Here is a 19,604-nt window from a genome sequence, read left to right as displayed (position 1 = left end):
TAGATAAGCAGTAGTTGTCTACTTTTTTGCAAATCATATGGTCCATGCCTGTGATCCTGTTACAGTCACTGCTCTGCCTCTTCTTAACACCCTCATCTTTTCTCTTCCTTTTTTAGGACTCTTATTTACAATTGTTAATAGAATTTATAAAGTATGGTATTTGTTGAACAATACCTAGCTAGTAGGCATTTTCCTGTCTGTTAATTTTTTAGTACAGTTTATAAACACAGATATATAGATCATAGGGACATTTAAAAAATGTTTTTATTAAAGACATATGGCCCACATGTCAAACCCAGATCCAAACACAGATCCTAGAAAAAGCTGAAGCTTTATTTCTCTTTTAATAAAAAACATGTTTTCAGGGGGCGTAGTTTGGCACCGGACTAGGATGGCCGCTTGATAAAGCAGTTTGGTGCACTGGGGGGAAAAGATCAAGATATTTGGCGACTCACAGCCCTTACACCATGCTCAGGACCAGCCGTAGTGCATCTGCGAACCAAGCTCTACCCAACCCAGGTACTCAACTGTAGGGGCACATCCCGCTTTGTTCTGGTCCCAGCAGTTCGACCGCCAAGCGGCCTCCTCCTCTCCCACGTCCAGCTCTCTTGACGAACGCGCCAAGCTTTCAACATCTGCCCCCACACAGCCTCTCCCCAGCCTGCAGGATCTTCAAAATGTGGCGACTGATATTAAACATACATTGGGCACTGCAATTACCTAGCTCACGGCTGAGCTGAGATCAGTAACGGCGAGACTGAGCGATGCTGAGAAGACCACAGCCACCCAGGGGACGGCCATCAAGCAACTGAAACTTGCACTCGGCACTGGCCGCTCCTATGTTTCAACCCAGCTAGCTTCTACTGAGTCTACGACCCCTCTCTCCGGGGGAGAGCTTCTGCCAATTGCTCCCTCTGGTATATACTGCGGAACATGAGGTAAATGCCCCTCTGCAATGCCTGCATGGACGGACTTCCACCATTATACAGATTTCGCTAACTCTTTGTGTTTTCTTGTATTGGGTTGGAGTTTGGTGGTTCCAGCGTATACAGATGGCTGCTATATAGGCTTTATTTAGTGCTGGGAGGGAAAGAGTTGCTGCTGGTCCCCTTGGCGCTGACTGTGTTGTATTGGATCAGCTTTATTAAGTTTTTTGCAACGCTCCCTGTCTGTCCCGTAGCATTTCTTGGTTCCTCGCCTAGCCTCGCTACTAGTGAGAAGTGCATGCTTCCGCAGGATCATTGACACTGCTCGGGGCTTTAACTCGCACCACCATGAGTCCTTCATTGGCCTACCGTGCTGTTCGGCTGCTTGGAGCTCTCGTGGTGCTGCACCCCCCACGGTCTCCTTTTCCTTGGAAGCTTCCACAATTCTGACCCCCTGATGTTACTAATTATTGTAGGGTCTCCAAGTGGGCATGTCTATGGATTCGGGCATGGGTCTTTTTGTTTAATATGTAGGGGTCCTTCTACATGCAGCAGTATTTTGTCACTGTCCTTACCTCTTCACCCGTCCTGACTTCTTCCATCCCCTCTCCCTTGTTCCTTGCACTCCCCCCCCCCCTATATTTCACCACTGGGTTGTTGATCCTTGGGGGAGATTTTAATGCCCCTCTACATCCTCTTTTAGATACTTCCACCGGCTCCTCTGTCCTCCCCTATAGAGCCTTGCGTCAAATAATTCTTCATCTACAATCTTTATGTCTTCATGACTCCTGGAGACTTCTCAATCCTACGGTGAGAGATTACACTTTTTTTTTCTGCCCCCCAGCTTGAACCTTTTCACTAAGCTATGTAAATATTTATTTTGTAAAGTGCGAAAAGTACACGTTTAGTAAATCTATTCCTATAAATGAGTACTAGTTGGAAGATGATCCTTTTTTACATACAGTACAGTACAAAATAATTTCACAGACACTTGCTAGTATAACTTAAGAGGCTCATTGGCTAAAACACTAAAAATGAAACGTTGCTTGCATCTAACACTATCAGAAATGTATGATGTATATAAAGTATATAAATGTATGATGTATATGAAGTATCCCCCATTTTGTTTTATTAATGGCAAACCTAGACACATACACAGCTAATATATGAAATAATTTTATTGACATTCAACTAAAAAAAAAAAAAAAAAATGACAAATCTAGTTTTTCTCACTAAAGCAATTTTTAATGATTGTTAATTGTTCATCAACATTTTCATTGTTTCAAAGGAAAACTACAGCAAGGTGACTGCTGTAAATACACATGTACTGCATATGCTGTTTAAGTAATGCTCCTTCCACTGACTTCCATGTCATTACAAGACACTGCTCTAATGGGGGTGGCGGGTTGGGCGGGGGAAGGGGGGGGTGAGTGGGAAGAACCAGTGCATGCTGCGGGTGATCAAGGAGATCACCCAAACCACCATTTTCTAAGTGTTAGTTTTAATGAAGGATTTATGCATGACATAGAGATATTGAATTGAGAAGTGTTTTGGTGACGTGAGAAGGGAGTAATTGAAAGCGAACTATTCGGTCTCTCTCTTTGCAGAAATGGCGTTTTTTGTGTGTGTGTGTGTGTGTGGGGGGGGGGGGGGGGGTTATGAAAGGGTTGCTTTAAATATTTCTGGATTTACATTCAAACATGGGAAACTAGAAAAATGTTGCTTGCTTGGTAATTTTTACCTTTCTTATAATACCTGACATTAGCCTCCCAAAAATATTCTTATAATTTAGAAGAGGAAATGTTTCCTTGAGTTACATTGAAAAAAAGGTTGGACTTCTGGTATGATATTTATCATGCAACAAAACTATGGAAAAAAAAAAAAAAAGGGTCCACCAAAAACGTATAACCTGTGCATGGGTAGACCATGGGTCAGTAATATCCCAGGTTCATGAGTCATTCTTAGATCCTGTAGAACGCTTCACTTCTTAGTGACCAGAGATGAATTTGGTGGCTAGAGATGGAATTTGTGTGAATGGGTTTTGGGAGCGAGAAGTAATACTAGAATATTATAACACAGGAGCAGTTAATCAGAGCCTTAGGGGTATATTTACTAAAGCTGACAAGTGTAAACTCAGGCTCACTTTTGCTGAAAAACCCATCATCTTCTAACCTCATTTTGTTTAGTTAAGCTTTGGCAATAAAACCTGGAAGCTAATTGGTTTCTATGCAGAAGTCAGTCTGATTTTGCACTCTAACTTTAGTAAATACCCCTTAGGCCTCTTTCACATGGCCGCTCCGGTTTTTTGCTCCGCTGCGGGACTTTTTTTTCTTTTTTTTCACGGAGCGGATGACACTTGTGTCCGCTTCCGCTCCGTATGTCCGCATATCATCCCATCCGTTTGCGGATGATATGCGGACATAATGTAAGTCTATGGGCATTGCGGATGTCAGCGGATGACACCGCTGAAATCCGATTTTGCTTCCTTTCCGTTTTTTGAACGGAGGAAAAATAGGGTTCTGTTCCATTCCAAAAAACGGAACAGAACTGAAAGGAAAAAAATCGGATGTCAGCAGATGGTATTCCGCTGACATCCGCAATGCCATTGACTTACATTATGTCTGTAAATCATCCGCAAAAAAATAGGATGATTTGCGGACATACGGAGCGCCCGTGTGAAAGGGCCCTTAATCTCAAACTGTGTAACTTGGTTTTTATTCCCAGCAAAATATTATGTTCCTTTTTAAACATTTGAGGCATTTTATAATCCCTACATTTTAGTTATTTTCCCAGAAGTGTTGTTAATGCTGTAATCCAAATATATATTTTATATTGATGTAAAACCGATGTTCTCTGACAATTATTTACTTAATAAAACCATTATTTTTGCATTTGTGAATCTTACAAAATACTTTTTTGCATTTGACACATTTTAAATTTCTATTTCTACACTTCTTTAGGCATCACAGTCCTAGAAAATACAGTTTGGTTTATTCTACCCTTCTTCTGCATTAATATGTGATGCTCCAAGGTACAAAGAGAGAAAAGGGGGGCACCATAAGCTGTCTATACATAATATTTCTTAAATACATTATTTGAAAAAATAATTCAACATTTTTAAACCTAAGATTGAACCATTTTCTGCTATATCTTATTTAGAGTCGGTTCACACTGGGGCGGCACGGCTCTGTACTACTTCGGGGGCGACTTGTGCATTCCCATGCACCACGACTTTGGAGCGACTTGCTTGGACTTCACATAATGGAAGTCTATGCAAGTCGCTCCAAGGTCGCCCCGAAGTAGTACACGACCCCTTTTCTAAGTCGGAGCGACTTGTGTCGCTCCTATTAGAACGGGTCCTGTAGCAGTCAATGGACTGTGAGGGAGCGCGACTTGTCAGGCTAGTGTGAATCGAGTCTTAAAAGCAAACAACAGTGGTTTTTTTTCCTTTGTGATCATTTTTGCAGACTAATGCATATGCATTAATTTGAGCTATCACTGGTCATGTTATTTGTATAACACAGGTAAGAACAATCTACAAACACTATGATTTAGATAGACAGAAAGTTTCACACTCTTCTTGCGTTTCAAACTGGTTTTTGTTTCCTCCGCAGCCACCGTACCAGAACTGGACACACTTGTTCTCTTTAGAGTCGTACCACCACTTCAGTACATAATCTTGGCAGTCTCCTTCTTCTTGTTTCAATTGACATATATCTGCAAAGGAGAGCATTTCATCTATAAATCTATATCTTAAAGAAAGGTTAGGATTGTTAGAAGCACAGCAAAGGAGATTAAAGCAGTACTCCAACACAAAAAAATGTCTACTAAAATATAAAATAAAAAGCATAATTTTGCAATACTCACCTTCAACCAAACTGTCCCTCGCAGTACTTCCTTTATGCCACTAGATGTCCTAAAGTATTCCAAATTCAATGACAGCCAGGATCTTTCCCACTTCTTTTAAACCCAGGCTGTCATGGGCCTACCCTTAGTCTGTCACTGGATAGTGAAGCTGAAGCAAAAGAGGGATGGGCTCATCTTTCTGTCACTTGCCTTTTTTATTTCAACATGTTCTTTGTCAGCGCATAAACTGATTAGCTCATTGTGCTGCTTCTATATTTAACACTCAGCTCTGGAGTGCATTGCTGAGTGTTAAATGAAGATATTATATATTTGAGGATGTAATACTAAACAGAGAATTACATTTTATTGTCTGCTTTTTTTATCTGCTTAAAGTTCAGCTTTAAATGCATGCTACAATCCGACATCTAAAAAGATGACTCAGTAGTAATAAATGTATACTGAACATATGTTTATAATCAAAATACATTCCCAGACCTTTTTGTTTTCATTGTGTGGGCATAGTGTGATAAAATAATTGTTATCAAGAAGTATGACTATATTACTTAGGAATTTTGAAGTTCATGAAGGCTTGTAGGCTAAACTCAGGGGAATGTATTTGCTTAAATAAATAATACACAATTGTGCAACTTATTTACCTCGCAGGATAGAAAGATATAGGCAATTTTTTGCTAGAAATAATACATATACTTTTTTTTATAAGAAGCAGGATGAATTTGATTTAAGTAGTGTGTGTCATAAACAATTGCCCCTCTTTATATAAAATACTGTTTGAACTTTTTTTTTTTTTTCACACCTCAGTATTGCTGATTTCATACATTACATTATCTTTGCAGTCACTTCCTGTCCACATACCCTATATTGCCAAAAGTTTTGGGACACCTGTCTTTATATGCACATGAACTTTAACCACTTCAATACATGGCACTTTCACCCCCTTCCTGCCCAGGCCAATTTTCAGCTTTTAGCGATGTTGCATTTTGAATGACAATTGCGTGGTCATGCAGCACTGTACCTACACCAAATTTATGTAATTTTCCCCCCACAAATAGAGATTTATTTTGGTGGTATTTGATCACTGCTAGGTTTTTTCTTTTTTTCTAAAGGAATAAAAAAAAGACCGAAAAGTTTGAAAAAAAAAAACATTTTTTTGTTTATGTTATACAATTTTGTAAATAAATACGTTTTTTCCTGCACTGATGAGCACTGATGAGGCCGCACTGACAGGCACTGATGAGGAGGCACTAATGGGGTGGCACTGATTGGTGGCACTGATGGGCACTGATATGTGGCACTGATAGGTAGCACTGATATGCAGCATTGGTGGGCACTGATAGATGGCACTGCTGGGCACTGATAGGTGGCACTGATGGGCACTGATAGGCGGCACTGATAGGCACTAATGGGCACTGATAGGTGGCACTGGTGGGCACTGATAGGCGGCACTGATCGGCACTGACGGACGGCACTGATGGGAACTAATGGGCACTGATAGGCGGCACTGGTGGGCAACAATGGGCACTGGTGGGCAGCACTGCTAGATGCCAATGATGGGCACTGGCGGGCAGCACTGATGGGGAGGACACTGGCGGGCTCCCCGAGCCCTGATTGCCATCCCTGGTGGCCATAGTGGGCATCCCTGGGGTCAGGGGTGGGCATCCCTGGGGTCATGGGTGGGCATCCCTGATGGTTCTAGTGGCCCCCCCCCCGAGGGTCTGCACTGGTAATCAATGATCTGATTACCAGTGCAAACCCCCCCTGTCAGGAGAGCCGCAGATCGGCTCTCCTTTACTCGTGCCTGTCAGGCACGTACTGGGGAAAGCCGATCAACGGCTCTTCATGTGTACTATGTGACCAGCCATGATTGGACACAGCTGGTCACATGGTAAAGAGCCTACGTCAGTAGGCTCTTTACCGAGATCGGAGATGCGGTGTGTCAGTGTGACATGCCGCATCACCGATCGCCGCTCTGCGCGCCCCCCAGGGACGCGCAGAGAGCATTATCCTGCCGTCGTCATATGACGTCACCACTTTCCCACCGTCAATCGCCTATAGGGCGGGCGGGAAGTGGTTAATGGCATCCCAGTCTTACTCCATAGGGTTCAATATTGAGTTGGCCCACCCTTTGCAGCTATAACAGCTTCAACTCTTCTGGGAAGGCTGTCAATAAGGTTTAGGAGTGTGTTTATGAGAATGTTTGACAATTCTTCCAGAAGCGCATTTGTGAGGACAGGCCTGGCTCGCGGTCTCCACTCTAATTCATTCCAAAGGTGTTCTATCAGATTGAGGTCAGGACTCTGTGCAGTCCAGTCAAGTTCCTCCATCCCAAACTCTATCATCCATGTCTTTTTGTTTACAAAATATTTTATTGGAAAGTCATACAGAAATAAAATATAGATCAGTGCAACAATATAAAGATCAATGTGGTAACTATGCAATATACAGAATAACTAACTGAAGCATTTTTTTCAAAAAAGGGAAGTACAAAGGGGTAAAAAAGGACCCGGGTACAAACAGGATTATAAGGAGTAAAGCAAAATGAATCTTGAAACAGTGTAGAGGCAGCTAAAGTATATCAGAACCTTTCTGTTCACAGCGTAGACTTCATAGTAGGCAAGGAACAGTGCTAGTCAAATTATCCCATACATCCCATTTGGTATGGAAAGCTGGCATGGATCCTTGCATAGAGTGCAGCACCTTCTCGGACATTTTAATGTTGTCCATTCTGGAGATTACCTGTTGCCAAGAAACCATGTCTGATCTCCAATTGAAAGCTATCATCCAGTGGATAGAGGATATTAAGGTGTGAAGTAGTTTAGATTTGTGGGGGGGAGCCCCTATGATGCGGGCATATAACAGGCATATACTTGGGGTGAGAGAGGTATTACGGTCGGTTATGAACTGTAGCAGCTGACCCACCTTTCTCCAGATGATCTGAAGACGGTCACAACTCCAAAAAATATGCAGGAGCGTGCCCTCCTCAGAGCAACCCCTGAAGCACTGGGGAGAAACTGAGTCATAATAGGTGTGAAGCAAGGAGGGGGTCAGGTACCATCTGGTGAATAATTTAATTGGAGAATCTCTACTCGTGGAAGAACGTGTGCATGCCTGCATATTTTTGATCATGTTCCTCCAATCCAGGGTTGAAAAGGAGCAACCAAGTTCTTCCTCCCATTTATGCATGTATTTATGTTTATCTGATAAAGGAGCATTATTAAGGTGGCTATATAATAGGGAGATTAAGCCCTTACCCCTAGGGGAAGAGCAGCAGATATTTTCAAAGGGGGTGAAGGGGGGAAGTAATGTTAGGGAATGGTTGGATTTGAAGAATTCCCTAATAATGTCAAAGTGGGTACGTTCGGATTCGGGAAGTTTGTGTGAAGCGATAATTTGGTCAAAGGAGTGAAAGACGTTACTGGTAGAGAGTGCCTTGAGGGAGACTAGACCACTCGAGATCCAGGGTTGGAGCTGTTTCCTATCTAAGGGGAAAGATAGCGAGTCAACCTCCGACATAAAGGTTGCTAATGGGGAGACCTGGGAGAGCAGGGCACTAGAATCTTTATATTTAAGCCATATTTGTAGTAGGTTGTAAACAATTTTGTTGGATTGGAGGTGATTTTTTAATGTGTTTGGTTTGGACCATAAAGTTGCCTGTAGAGAGCATGGAGCAATCGAAGACTTCTCGAATGTAAGCTAGGGGATATCGCTCCCCTCGGGGTGCCATTGGCCAATTTGTATATACTTAGTCGCCCGGTAGTATGACCAAAGGTCAGGTAGGCCCAAACCGCCCATGTCCTGCGGGGCGTGTGAGACCTGCTTGTTGTATCTAGGTTTTCTACCATTCCAAACAAATCTGGACAACTCCCTCTGGAATTTCAGAATGTGTGATTTGGGTATCATGACTGGGAGAGCTCTAAAAAAAAATAAAAGTTTGGGGAGAATCACCATTTTAATCGCTGCCACCCTGCCCAAAAACGAAATATGGTGTGAAGACCAAGACTGAAGCAGAGCCCCCAGTTTCTTAAATGTTGGAGGGATATTAGTTATATAAAGGGTTTCATAGTGGGGGGGTAATCTGAACACCCAGGTATTTAAAGGACCCAGAGCACCAAGAGAAAGAGAAACTCTCCCTGATGAAAGTCTGCATCCAGGTGGGCATGTTTAAAGGCATAAGGGAACATTTGGAGATGTTGACACCCAATCCCGAGATAGACTGAAAGTCTGCTAATTCTATAAGTAAGTGGGGTAGGGATATGTGAGGATCAGACAGATACAAAAGGACATCATCCGCATATAGACTTAATTTATATTCTTCCTTTTGGGCCTACCTGACCTTTGGTCATACAATACCCCCTGGTCTTAGAATTATTTCTAATTGCGCAAGCAAGGGGTTCGATGGCCAGAGCAAAGAGCAGGGGGGAAAGAGGACACCCCTGCCTAGTGCCCCTATTAATTGAAAAAAAATCGGAGTTGCACCCTGGTATGCGGATCCTTGTCTGGGGAGAGTTGTACCGTGCCTTGAAACCATGCACGAAGTTACCGCCCATCCCATATTTTGGTAGGAGATTTTCCATGTATGCCCAGCTGACACTATAAATGCCTAGTGTATGTCTAGACTGACCAGGCAAGTAGGGGATCTTGTACGGTTAGCATCCTGGATTATGTTGGCTGTGAGTCTGATATTATCCGTGAGTTGCCTGCCTGGTATAAATCTTGTTTGGTCTGGTGTAATTAATTTAGATATATGTTCTGCGAGGCGATTAGCTAAAAGGCGACCAAATATTTGAGGTCATTGTTCATGACCGAGATGGGACGGAAGTTTTGGGGGAGTGTGTGGTCTTTGTCTGGTTTAGGGATAAGGGACATGTTTGCGAGGAGCATCTCATTTGGGAAACTACCACCTTGAAGAATTCAATTAAACAGCTTAGTGAGTCTGGGGATGAGAATTTGGGAAAAGGTCTTATAATAAGAAGCTGAAAAACCATCAGGGCCTGGGGCAGTAGATGTCTTTAAGGATTTAATGATTAATAATATCTCCTCATCTGTGCAGGGTGTTTCCATCTTTTCCCTTTCTGCCGGTGAGAGCACAGGGAGATGTAGTTCGGTGAGCCATGACTCAAATTTAGCTGCTGGAAATGAGGAGGAATTAGATAATAAGTCTTTATAAAATTTGGTGAAGACTTCCAGTACCTGTTTAGGGTGGGAAACCATCTTACCATCAGGCCTCCTAAGTTTGTATACATGAGTGGACCTGATGTTCTGGGCAAGTTTTCTGGCAAACATGGAGGAGGGTGAGTTACTATGCAGGATAAATTTAGCTTTGGACCATGTAAGGGATTTTTCAGTATCGTTGGAGAGGATCTCATCCAAAGCCTTTCTTTTGGCATTAATTTGATCCCTCAGGACCTGGGGTGGAGAATGGTTGACTTTTGTATAAAGGCGGTCCAGGTCTTTGGTCAATTGTTTAATATCTGCCAATCTAGATCTATTGCGGGCGGAGGCAAGAGCAATAAATTTCCCCCTGATAACCGCCTTATGGGCTGTCCATATAGTGGAGATTGGGGTATCCCCATTTTCATTAAGATCAAAGTAGTCACCCAAGGAGCAGGACACCTGGGATACAAGAGAGGGGTTATTCAGCAGTGAATCGTTTAATCTCCAGTTATATGTAGAATTGACAAGCTCTACATTTTTAGTTTCTAAGGAGACTATCTGGTGGTCCGACCATGGGCATGGATGAATATGAGCGTCAGACGAGCCTGCTAAGAGGACTGGAGTGCAGAAAATATAATCAAGCCTCGCAGAGCTATCGTGTGGGTATGAATAAAAGGTGTATGATTTGGTGCCCACATTGTGGGCTCTCCATGCGTCCACTAGTTGTAAGTCGCTTAACGAGCGGGTCAGGCTTTTGGGAAATGCTTTAGATGACTGCAAAACTCTGCTCCTGTCTAGGGCTGGGTGGGCCACCAAATTGAAATCTCCACCAACAATCATATGGGGAGATTCAAATTTGCTCAGTACGTCAAAGAATGTTTTAAAAAAAGTTGAGTGGGAGTCATTTGGAGCATAGATTGAGGCTATGGTGACCGATTTACCATTCAGATTACCCTTAAGTATAAGAAATCTACTCTCAGGGTCACAGAATGAGGAAGTAATGTCGAACATAATATTATTACGAATAAAGATGGCAACTCCTCTTGTCTTATTCCTATATGTGGAACATCTGAATTGCTGGTAAGCTTTATAAAAGTATTTGGGACAATTAGTGGCAGCGAAGTGCGTCTCCTGTAATAGAATGACATCCGCTCCCAATCGTTAATAATGTCTGAAGGCTTTGTGTCTCTTGTTAGGAGAATTAAACCCCTGCACATTGTGTGTTAAAACCTTAAAGTGGAGTTCCACCCTAAATTGATACTTACCTCCATCTTCTCGCTCCGGGTCACCTGAAAAACAAATGGATAATCGCAATTTTTTTTTTTACTTACCTTGTAGAGAAAATATACTTACCTTACTTCCTTCTTCCTCCCCTCAGCGGCCACGGCGATTCGTCACTTCCTGGCTTTTGCAATGATTCCTGGGAGCTGAACATCATCGCTCCCAGGAATCATTGCGCCTGCACCGGCCCCTACGTCAGTTCCGGGGCGCGCGCGTCATTCCCTTCTAAACAGCTTCTGGGCATGCCCAGAAGCTGTGGGGGGATGACGCGCACACCGGAAGTGACGGCGGGGCCGGTGCAGTGCACCGTGGGACCGAAGAAGAAGGAAGAGGATGCCGAAGAGGATCGCGCTGGCTTCAAGCTGCCCACACCTGAGATGGCAGTGCTGGAGAATACTTTTTCAAGGTAAGTATTTCTCCTAAAAGGTAAGTGCAACCCGGGACAGATCAGAGGCTAGCCATTGTGGAATGTACTAGCCCTGACTGTCCCGGGGGTATTTTTATTAAAAAAAGTATCCCCTGGGTGGAACTCCGCTTTAAGCCCCATTTTGAACAATCAGGGTATGGCTAGCTTCACTAAATACATCAACAAGATATAACATATAGAGCCTGTGCAATAATCTCTTGATACCCTGAAATGCTAGCAAACTTAACATTTCACCTGTACTTTGCATAAGACAAAAAACAATGCTACCCCGTCCAGGGGCCCGCCGAACCAGGGTGGGCCACTCAGGACAGAGCACCACCGCTAAAAATAGTACATTGATCAGTAAAGCTGACTTTCTTTTTTCAATATCATTAAACATAAAAAGCATAACCATGAAAATAGTTAGTTGATAGAAAAAAATAAACCCGTGAAACACAGGTGGGGGATGGGTGGAAAAAAAGAGCCATCCAAAATACCAAGTAACTGTGGACTGTTACGTCCAAAATCCGCCCGCGGGGATCCACAGCCCGTCTGTCTGGCCGCGAACACCTCCCTGGGTGCCCGGGTGAGGCCAGGGTGGGGATCAACGCAGGCGGAATGGTGGGGACAAACCAGCGAAAGGAGAAAGAGAGAGGCATAAGATTGGGTTAGCTGAAGGCAGGCCAAAAACTACAGAGCACATATATCTGCTATGATGTGAACCAGTATCTGCACAGTCAGGTTGAGGGGATAGGTCCCCATGTCCAGTTGAATGGCAAAATTACCAGGACCAACAGCCGTGCCGCGTCCACCGCTATGTAAGGCAGACATGCCACACCAGGTATAGGCTCGAGGGCGCCCTCCCAGGAGCCCAGAAAAAAGAAAAAGAAAAACTTTTAAAAGGTTCCCAGATTGGATTTATGCAGACCAATGAGACTCCAACAGACGATTATCAGATAGAGGAATCCCTGAATGGATTTCGCCCACGGCGACTGTCTCTTCTGGAGGCAGGAGTAGACCAAATTGGCGAGGGTCTGGGAGTAATCTGCTGATGAGTTGCAGGCCCTGCTGTGATAAGGCCCAGCTTAATGAGAAGCTCTTTTCCCTCTGCAAGGTTGTAAACTACATAAGTAGAGCCATTTTGGGGAACCATTAGTTTAAAGGGGAAACCCCATCTATAGCGAATTCTGGCAGCTTGTAGGACAGATGTCACCTCCTTCATTCTGCTGCATTTATCCAAGGTAGCTTGGGAGATGTCCGGATAGATTTGGATCCTGTTGCCATCAAGGATGATGTTAGGAGTGTTTCTAGAAGCCCGCAGGATATCTTCTTTTATCAGGAAATCTTTAAGGTGCAGGACAACATCCCTAGGTGGCTTGTCAGGTGGAGGTTTTGGGCGTAAAGCTCTATGGATTCTGTCGCAGGTAAAGGCAGAAGCCGGTTTATCAGGGAGAAGATCTCCAGATAGCCTGAGAACAGCAGGAGTGAGGTCTGCAATGGTTTCAGGGAGACCTCTGAGGCGCAAGTTATTCCTGCGATTTCTGTTATCTAAGTCCTCAACCTGGGATTGTAACACTGTATAATTATCAGAGAGTAATTCAAAATCCTCAGGTCATTATGTGCAATGGCAAGTTCATCATGCTTGGCCTCGAGCAGATCAGTACACCCCCCCCCCCCCCAGTGCAGCGATCTCAGCAGTTAAAGTATTTTTGGATTTGTGTATCTCAGTTTGGAACTTTTCTGCTAGTTTCTCGTATATAGCAGCAAAACCCGCATCGAGATCGGCTTTAGTAACCACTTGGGGGTACTCACGATTCGCCGTTTGTGCTGCTGGAGTGGCTGGAGGCGATGCTGGATCCGGCTGCGGCGCGGGAGGTGACTGGGCGCCATCTTTAGACATCATGGAGGTCTCCTTGGCCCTGAGCAGGTAAGTAGTCAAGGAGTGCTTTGGAGGGCGGCCCCGCTGTCCCTTCTTGGTCGAAGGCATGCACAAAGTTGTCCTACGGGGGTGCAAGAAAGTTTAGAGCAGAAAATTGAGCTTTATAGCCCCGTGGGAGTGGCCTCTCCCTGTCCCCCTCGGCGGGGCTAAGTTCCTAGCGTCCGTCCAGCATCGCGCCGCACATGCACCCCCGGAATATCATCCATGTCTTTATGGACCTTGCTTTGTGCTCTGGTGTGCAGTAATGTTGGAACAGGAAGGGGGCCATCCCCAAACTGTTCCCACAAAGTTGATAGCATAAAATTGTCCAAACTGTCTTGGTATGCTGAAGCTTTATGAGTTCCCTTCACTGAAACTAAGGGGCCAAGTCAAACTGAATGAACAAACTGAAAAACAACCCCACACCACAATCCTCCCACCAGCAAATGATTTTGAGGGGTGGCCCAATTCTTTTGGCAATATGATGTGGATGAGTGAGTTTGGAGTGGAGGAACTTGACGGGCCTGCACAGCCCTGACCTCAACCTATTAAAACACCTTTTGGATGAATTTGCCTGCCAGTAAGGCTTTCTCGTTCAACATCAGCCTGACCTCATAAATGCGATTCTGGAAGAATGGTCAAACATTCCTATAGACACAAACCGTTCAGGCAGCCTTCCAAGAGTTGAAGCTGTTATAGCTGCAAAGGGTGGGCCAACTCAATTTTGAACCTTACGGGCTAAGACTGGGATGCCATGAACGTTCATATGCTTGTAAAGGCAGGTGGCCAAATACCTTTGGCAATATAGTGTACATTCACTTGAGAATCAGCTGCACATTATTGCTCTGTGTCAGTTTTGGTGACAAAGGTGGACTATGCCTCCACAATATGTGTCAGCATTGATGCTTTTAGTTTCTGCAAGAGGGTTGACACTCCATAAATAAATGCCCGAACAAGGGCCTTCATGGTAAGGTCACCAGATTTTACTGTACTTAAAATTCAAAGCAACTTTTAAAATTATATTAAAATATTGAAATATATGAAAATAATGTGACTGGGTTCAAATCTACTTTAAGGTTAAAGCTGAACTAAATGGTCTCAATATCAATATTACTACCGGTATTTTAAATCCTTATGCTACTAGCATTAGTAAATAGATAGGAATGTGTTTTTACTTGTTTTACATTTTTTTTCTCTTTTTTTTACATTCTTTCACTTGCTTCTTGGTTTCTGACTTAGGCCAACATAGTGTCCTACATCCCATGAGTTTTCTTGGGCATTTTTCTTTTTTTTTTTTTTCCATTGGCATTTTTCTTTCATCTTGAGGATGGCCTTTCTCAGCTAAGCATGCCTGAGCTAGAATAAACAATGTTTTTTCTCCTCTTAATTTGGGATTTTTAAGGCAATCAATTGAACACAAAAGAATATAGAGAATTTTGAGCATTTATTGGAAACATGATTAAAAAGGAATTTCTTACAAATCACATGAGCACATCAGTATACAAGGGTGATGCTGGCGACCACCATAATTAATTTAGTACAATCATAAAAACAAAAGAAAAAATATTGATGGAAAATATTGGGTATAAAGGAAAAGGGGACGGGGGGACACAATACACCTCCATAAGAAGAAAATACCCCTAAGGAGAAAAAATCCAATGCGTTTTGAATAATTTAGATGAACTTGTAGTTCAATTCTTCTTCAGGGAAATATTGTTGTCCCATTTCTAAGAAAAAGAGAAAAAATCATATCATTCATTTACATACAACATGGCTTTAAATGTGAATCTTCCACAAAAACACATATCTATAGTACTGCAGGCACCAACCATTTTATGTGTAGTTCTCCATAATGATCAATTCATGTAAAACATAAAATCCAAAGTGTTTTTTTTTCTCTCCAAAATTATTGTCTGCAAGACCTCTCTGTCATGTCAGGGAATATATATGAGGGAGATGAAAATCACCAACATGGGTACAAGTGGTTTTGTCCCAGTAGAACCACAGGGTAGAGACTTCATTACCCAGTAGCGTGCGGTGCCTTAAAAAGAAAATGAAATACAAAATATTGGTATATGGATTCAAAAAACGTCATAAAAGTATCATCGTCACAGGAAGAGAAAGTGGAAATCATCTTCCCGGGATCAGTGAACTCTCATGAATAAGGCTACATGTACACGGGTCGTTTTAAAAAGTCCCTTGAACGCTGGAATTTAAAGGACGTTTAAAACGTCCAATGTGTCGCATTTGCAGCTACGTTTAGCGGGTGTTTAGCAGGCGTTTGCGCTCAGAACCGTTTCTAGAGGTCAAAAAATCATTCCCCTTTGAAATGGAAAAAGGCGAGCGCTAAACGCAGGTGATCGCGTTCGGTCGCGTATTTTTCGTTTGAAATGCCGGTAAACATATGTTCTGAACATCCTGAACGCAAAAAATTGCTTTCCAAAAAACGACACTGAACTCAACTGCCTCTAAATGACTGTAAACGACCCATTGTACTTGGACAGATAAGATAACATTGAGGTGGGTTCAGGGGCTTCTGAAAAAAAACGCCCAACTGCTCAAAAATGTCCGTTTACAAGTTGCAGTGTACATGAGGCCTAAAGGCAAAAAACCACAAATATCCAAAAAATCCAGAAAATGTATGTAGATATTTTGTATTTGTTACTTACAAAGGTCTGGGATAATGGAGCACTCCGTCCAAGCAAGAGGTATCCCCACCGATATATGTTCAAAGAAAAACCAAAATCAAAATGGAAATCAGACATCCATGCGATTCCAGCAGGATCAAAGAGGTTTGCTTCCTCTCCTTAAGAGAGGTAGGGGAGAATGGCGCCGATAGCGGTCCTTGGCGTATCCCTATATTGCCCATGCGCAGCGGGAAAGCCGCGCTGGGCACCTCCCTCTACGTGGCGGCGACCCGGAAGTCGTCATCCATGGTCCAACAGACCGGAAGTAAACACAGGGCGCTCCGGAAGTGACGTCAAGGGCTTCTCCGCATCGTCAAGGACCAGGGAGGTCTGCCGGCCCTGGGTCCCCTGCGGGTGGCGGACACTTTTAGATATTTGGGGGTGATGGTTTCCCCGGATTCGGCTCAGTACCTGCGTTTGAACCTGCTTCCTCTTCTAGACAAGCAACGCACAAAGGGTAAAAGTTGGTGTAAGCTGCCGCTGTCAGTGGTGGGCAGCGTAAATTTGATAAAAATGATTTGGGCCCCACAGCTACTGTATATTTTCCATAATTCTCCGATGTGGATCCCGGTGTCCTGGTTTAAGCGGGTGGAGTCCCAGTTTCGTGACCTTGTCTGGCGGAGGCAGCAGCCACGTATTAAATTGTCTACCCTTCAGTACCCCAAGGATAAAGATGGACTGGCAGTCCCTCATCCGCGGATGTACTTTCTTGCAGCTCAGTTACAACATTTGGCGGGGTGGGGAGACCAGCTCTCGACAGACCCACAGGCACTGCTTTTGACCAATTCCAGAGAACATCTCTCAGCGGCGTCCCTCCTGGAGATGGACCTTCCCTCATTGCCAAGCCGTGCTCCCACGGCCATCATGCTGCGTCGCTTGTGGCGAGAATTGCGTGTGTCGAAATCAGACGGATTTTTTGACTTCACGCCGTTATGGGACAACGCGACCTTTTCGGAGCTTTGACCGCCTCCAGACTGAATTTAATCTCCCCTGCCAACACTTTTATCGTTACCTTCAATTGCGCCATGTCCTTTAGGCTCAGCAGCGACTGTCCCCCTTACGACAGGCGGATCAGACAATAGTGAACTCAGTGATTAGAGCTCAAGATAAACGTGGACTGATTTCCCTTAGGTACCAATGGCTTCTCTCGTGTGTACAGGATCCCTCATTGCCGAGCCGTGCTCCCACGGCCATCATGCTGCGTCGCTTGTGGCGAGAATTGCGTGTGTCGAAATCAGACGGATTTTTTGACTTCACGCCGTTATGGGACAACGCGACCTTTTCGGAGGTTTGACCGCCTCCAGACTGAATTTAATCTCCCCTGCCAACACTTTTATCGTTACCTTCAATTGTGCCATGTCCTTCAGGCTCAGCAGCGACTGTCCCCCTTACGACAGGCGGATCAGACAATAGTGAACTCCGTGATTAGAGCTCAAGATAAACGTGGACTGATTTCCCTTAGGTACCAATGGCTTCTCTCGTGTGTACAGGATCCGGCCTCCTTGCGGTGTAGGGCAGTGTGGGAGATGGATCTGGGGGATGTTGGCGGAGACCAGTGGGATCAGGCCTTGGAGGTCCTTCCCTCGGTGTCTCTGTCAGCTTCCAATAACCTCTCCCAGCTCTTTATACTCCACAGGACGTATCGTACCCCTGTTCTCCTGCATAAGTGGGGTAGAAGGGATACGCCTTTGTGCCCCTAATGGGATTCCCACAGGGGAGATTTCATACACATGCTGTGGCGCTGCCCAAAATTGGTCAGGTATTGGACTCAATTACCTGAACCCCATCTCTATCCAGCGATGTTCACAAGTCCCTTGGCCGTCCGGGACTCTCCCTCATGATTGGCTGAGACACAGCAGTGGTGCCATTGGCTCCCACTGCTGTCAAAGTCAGGTAGCCAATTAGGAGAGAGAGGGGCAGCTTCAGGTCTAAATGGACACAAGGAGCTGCACCTCGTGCTCGGGTGCCCCCATAGCAAGCTGCTTGATGTGGGGGTACTCGACAGGAGGGAGGGGCCAGAAGCAGCGAAGTGGAACCCAAGAAAAGGAGGAAACGGGCTGCTCTATGCAAAACCAACTGCCCAAAGGATATAAGTCTAACATGTTTATTTTAAAAAAAAAAAAAACACAAGACTTTACATTCACTTTAAGGGGAGTAATTTGGTCCATTACTGTGCTGGGGAGTGGGGTGAGTTTTTTATGCAATGTTTTCCAATAGTTCTTGAAAGGAAAAATTGCTGGGAATTTGCAATAAACCCTTTCCCACCAACAAAAATAAAAATTCATTGCTAGATCTATCATTGTAAAATGCATGGGACGGCTAACTTTGGTGGCTGCATTTTTATTGTTTGATACTTCATTGGCACTTTTAATTAAATCAACATCATTGACGGGGCACATAAACAGTGTGAACAGAGAGTACAGAGAGAATGCGTGAGAATCGCCAGGAAGACCTAAAGTAAAAATGGCTGTGCACACCAAAAACTGCACAGCCAATATCTCACTGGATTGAGTACAGGAAAGTATATGACTATTAGGAGGGTTAGGGACAGGAACACTACAACATAAGTGTACTACTTTAAGGTTCACTCATTTATGTAGGTTAAAACCAGCAGTATTAAACTAATGTTATTTTTTATTTTAACTGCTTGCCAACCACCCACAGTAATATTACTGTGGCAAAGCGGCTCCCCTGCATCCAGTCACGTACGTGACTGGAGTGCATTGTGGTCTCGGCGGCACACACGCTTAGACACGTGTTTAGACACAGCGGGAGGTGGGCCATGGGAGGAGAGGCGTCGATTGCTGCCTTCCTTCTGCGATCGTCTGGTAAACGGAGAGAAGATCCGCCTGCTTATTTAAACAAAGCAGGCGGATCTTCTGTGAAACAGGCAGGGACAGATCAGAAGTTTCAGCTGAGCTGAAACGACGATATGTCTGTGCCTGTCACAGAACCCCCCACACACAGTTAGTAAGCATATAGGCATACATTAACCCCTTTGATCACCCCCCGGGTAAACCCCTTTCCTGTCAATGGCATTATTACAGTAACAGTGCATATTTTTAGCACTGATTACTGTAGTAATGTCACTGGTACCCCCAAAAGTGTCAAAAATGCAGTTAGGGTTCTGATCTGTCCACCGCAATGTCGTAGTCCCGCTAAAAATCGCAGATTGCCGCCATTACTAGTAAAAAAAAAAAAAAAATGACATAAATTTTTCCCGTTGTTAGTAGATGCGATAACTTTTGCACAAACCAATCAAAATACGCTTATTGCATTTTTTATTTTTACCAAAAATATGTAGCAGAAAACAGATTGGACTTAAATCTTAAAAAATCGTGATCCCTTTAGCAGAATGTGAAAAATAT

General features: G+C 44.0%; 1 protein-coding gene across 1 annotated transcript in view; it reads right to left on the bottom strand.

Annotated features, from left to right (window-relative positions):
* Positions 1–4,377: 4,377 nt before the first annotated feature.
* Positions 4,378–19,604, bottom strand: part of LOC309556062 (collagen alpha-4(VI) chain-like) — a gene marked incomplete at its 5' end in the record, with an annotated part of 225,801 nt that continues 210,574 nt past the window's right edge. Inside the window, one exon of the mRNA XM_082258374.1 lies at positions 4,378–4,643. Within this exon, the coding sequence (XP_082114500.1) occupies positions 4,471–4,643 (173 nt within the window). The 3' untranslated portion in view covers positions 4,378–4,470. The remainder of the gene's footprint in view (positions 4,644–19,604) is intronic.

Source organism: Pelophylax lessonae (assembly GCF_965119305.1).
Source record: "Pelophylax lessonae genome assembly, chromosome: 5".
In the NCBI taxonomy this organism is placed as follows: Eukaryota; Metazoa; Chordata; class Amphibia; order Anura; family Ranidae; genus Pelophylax; species Pelophylax lessonae.
This window is presented reverse-complemented; position numbering and strand designations above follow the sequence as displayed.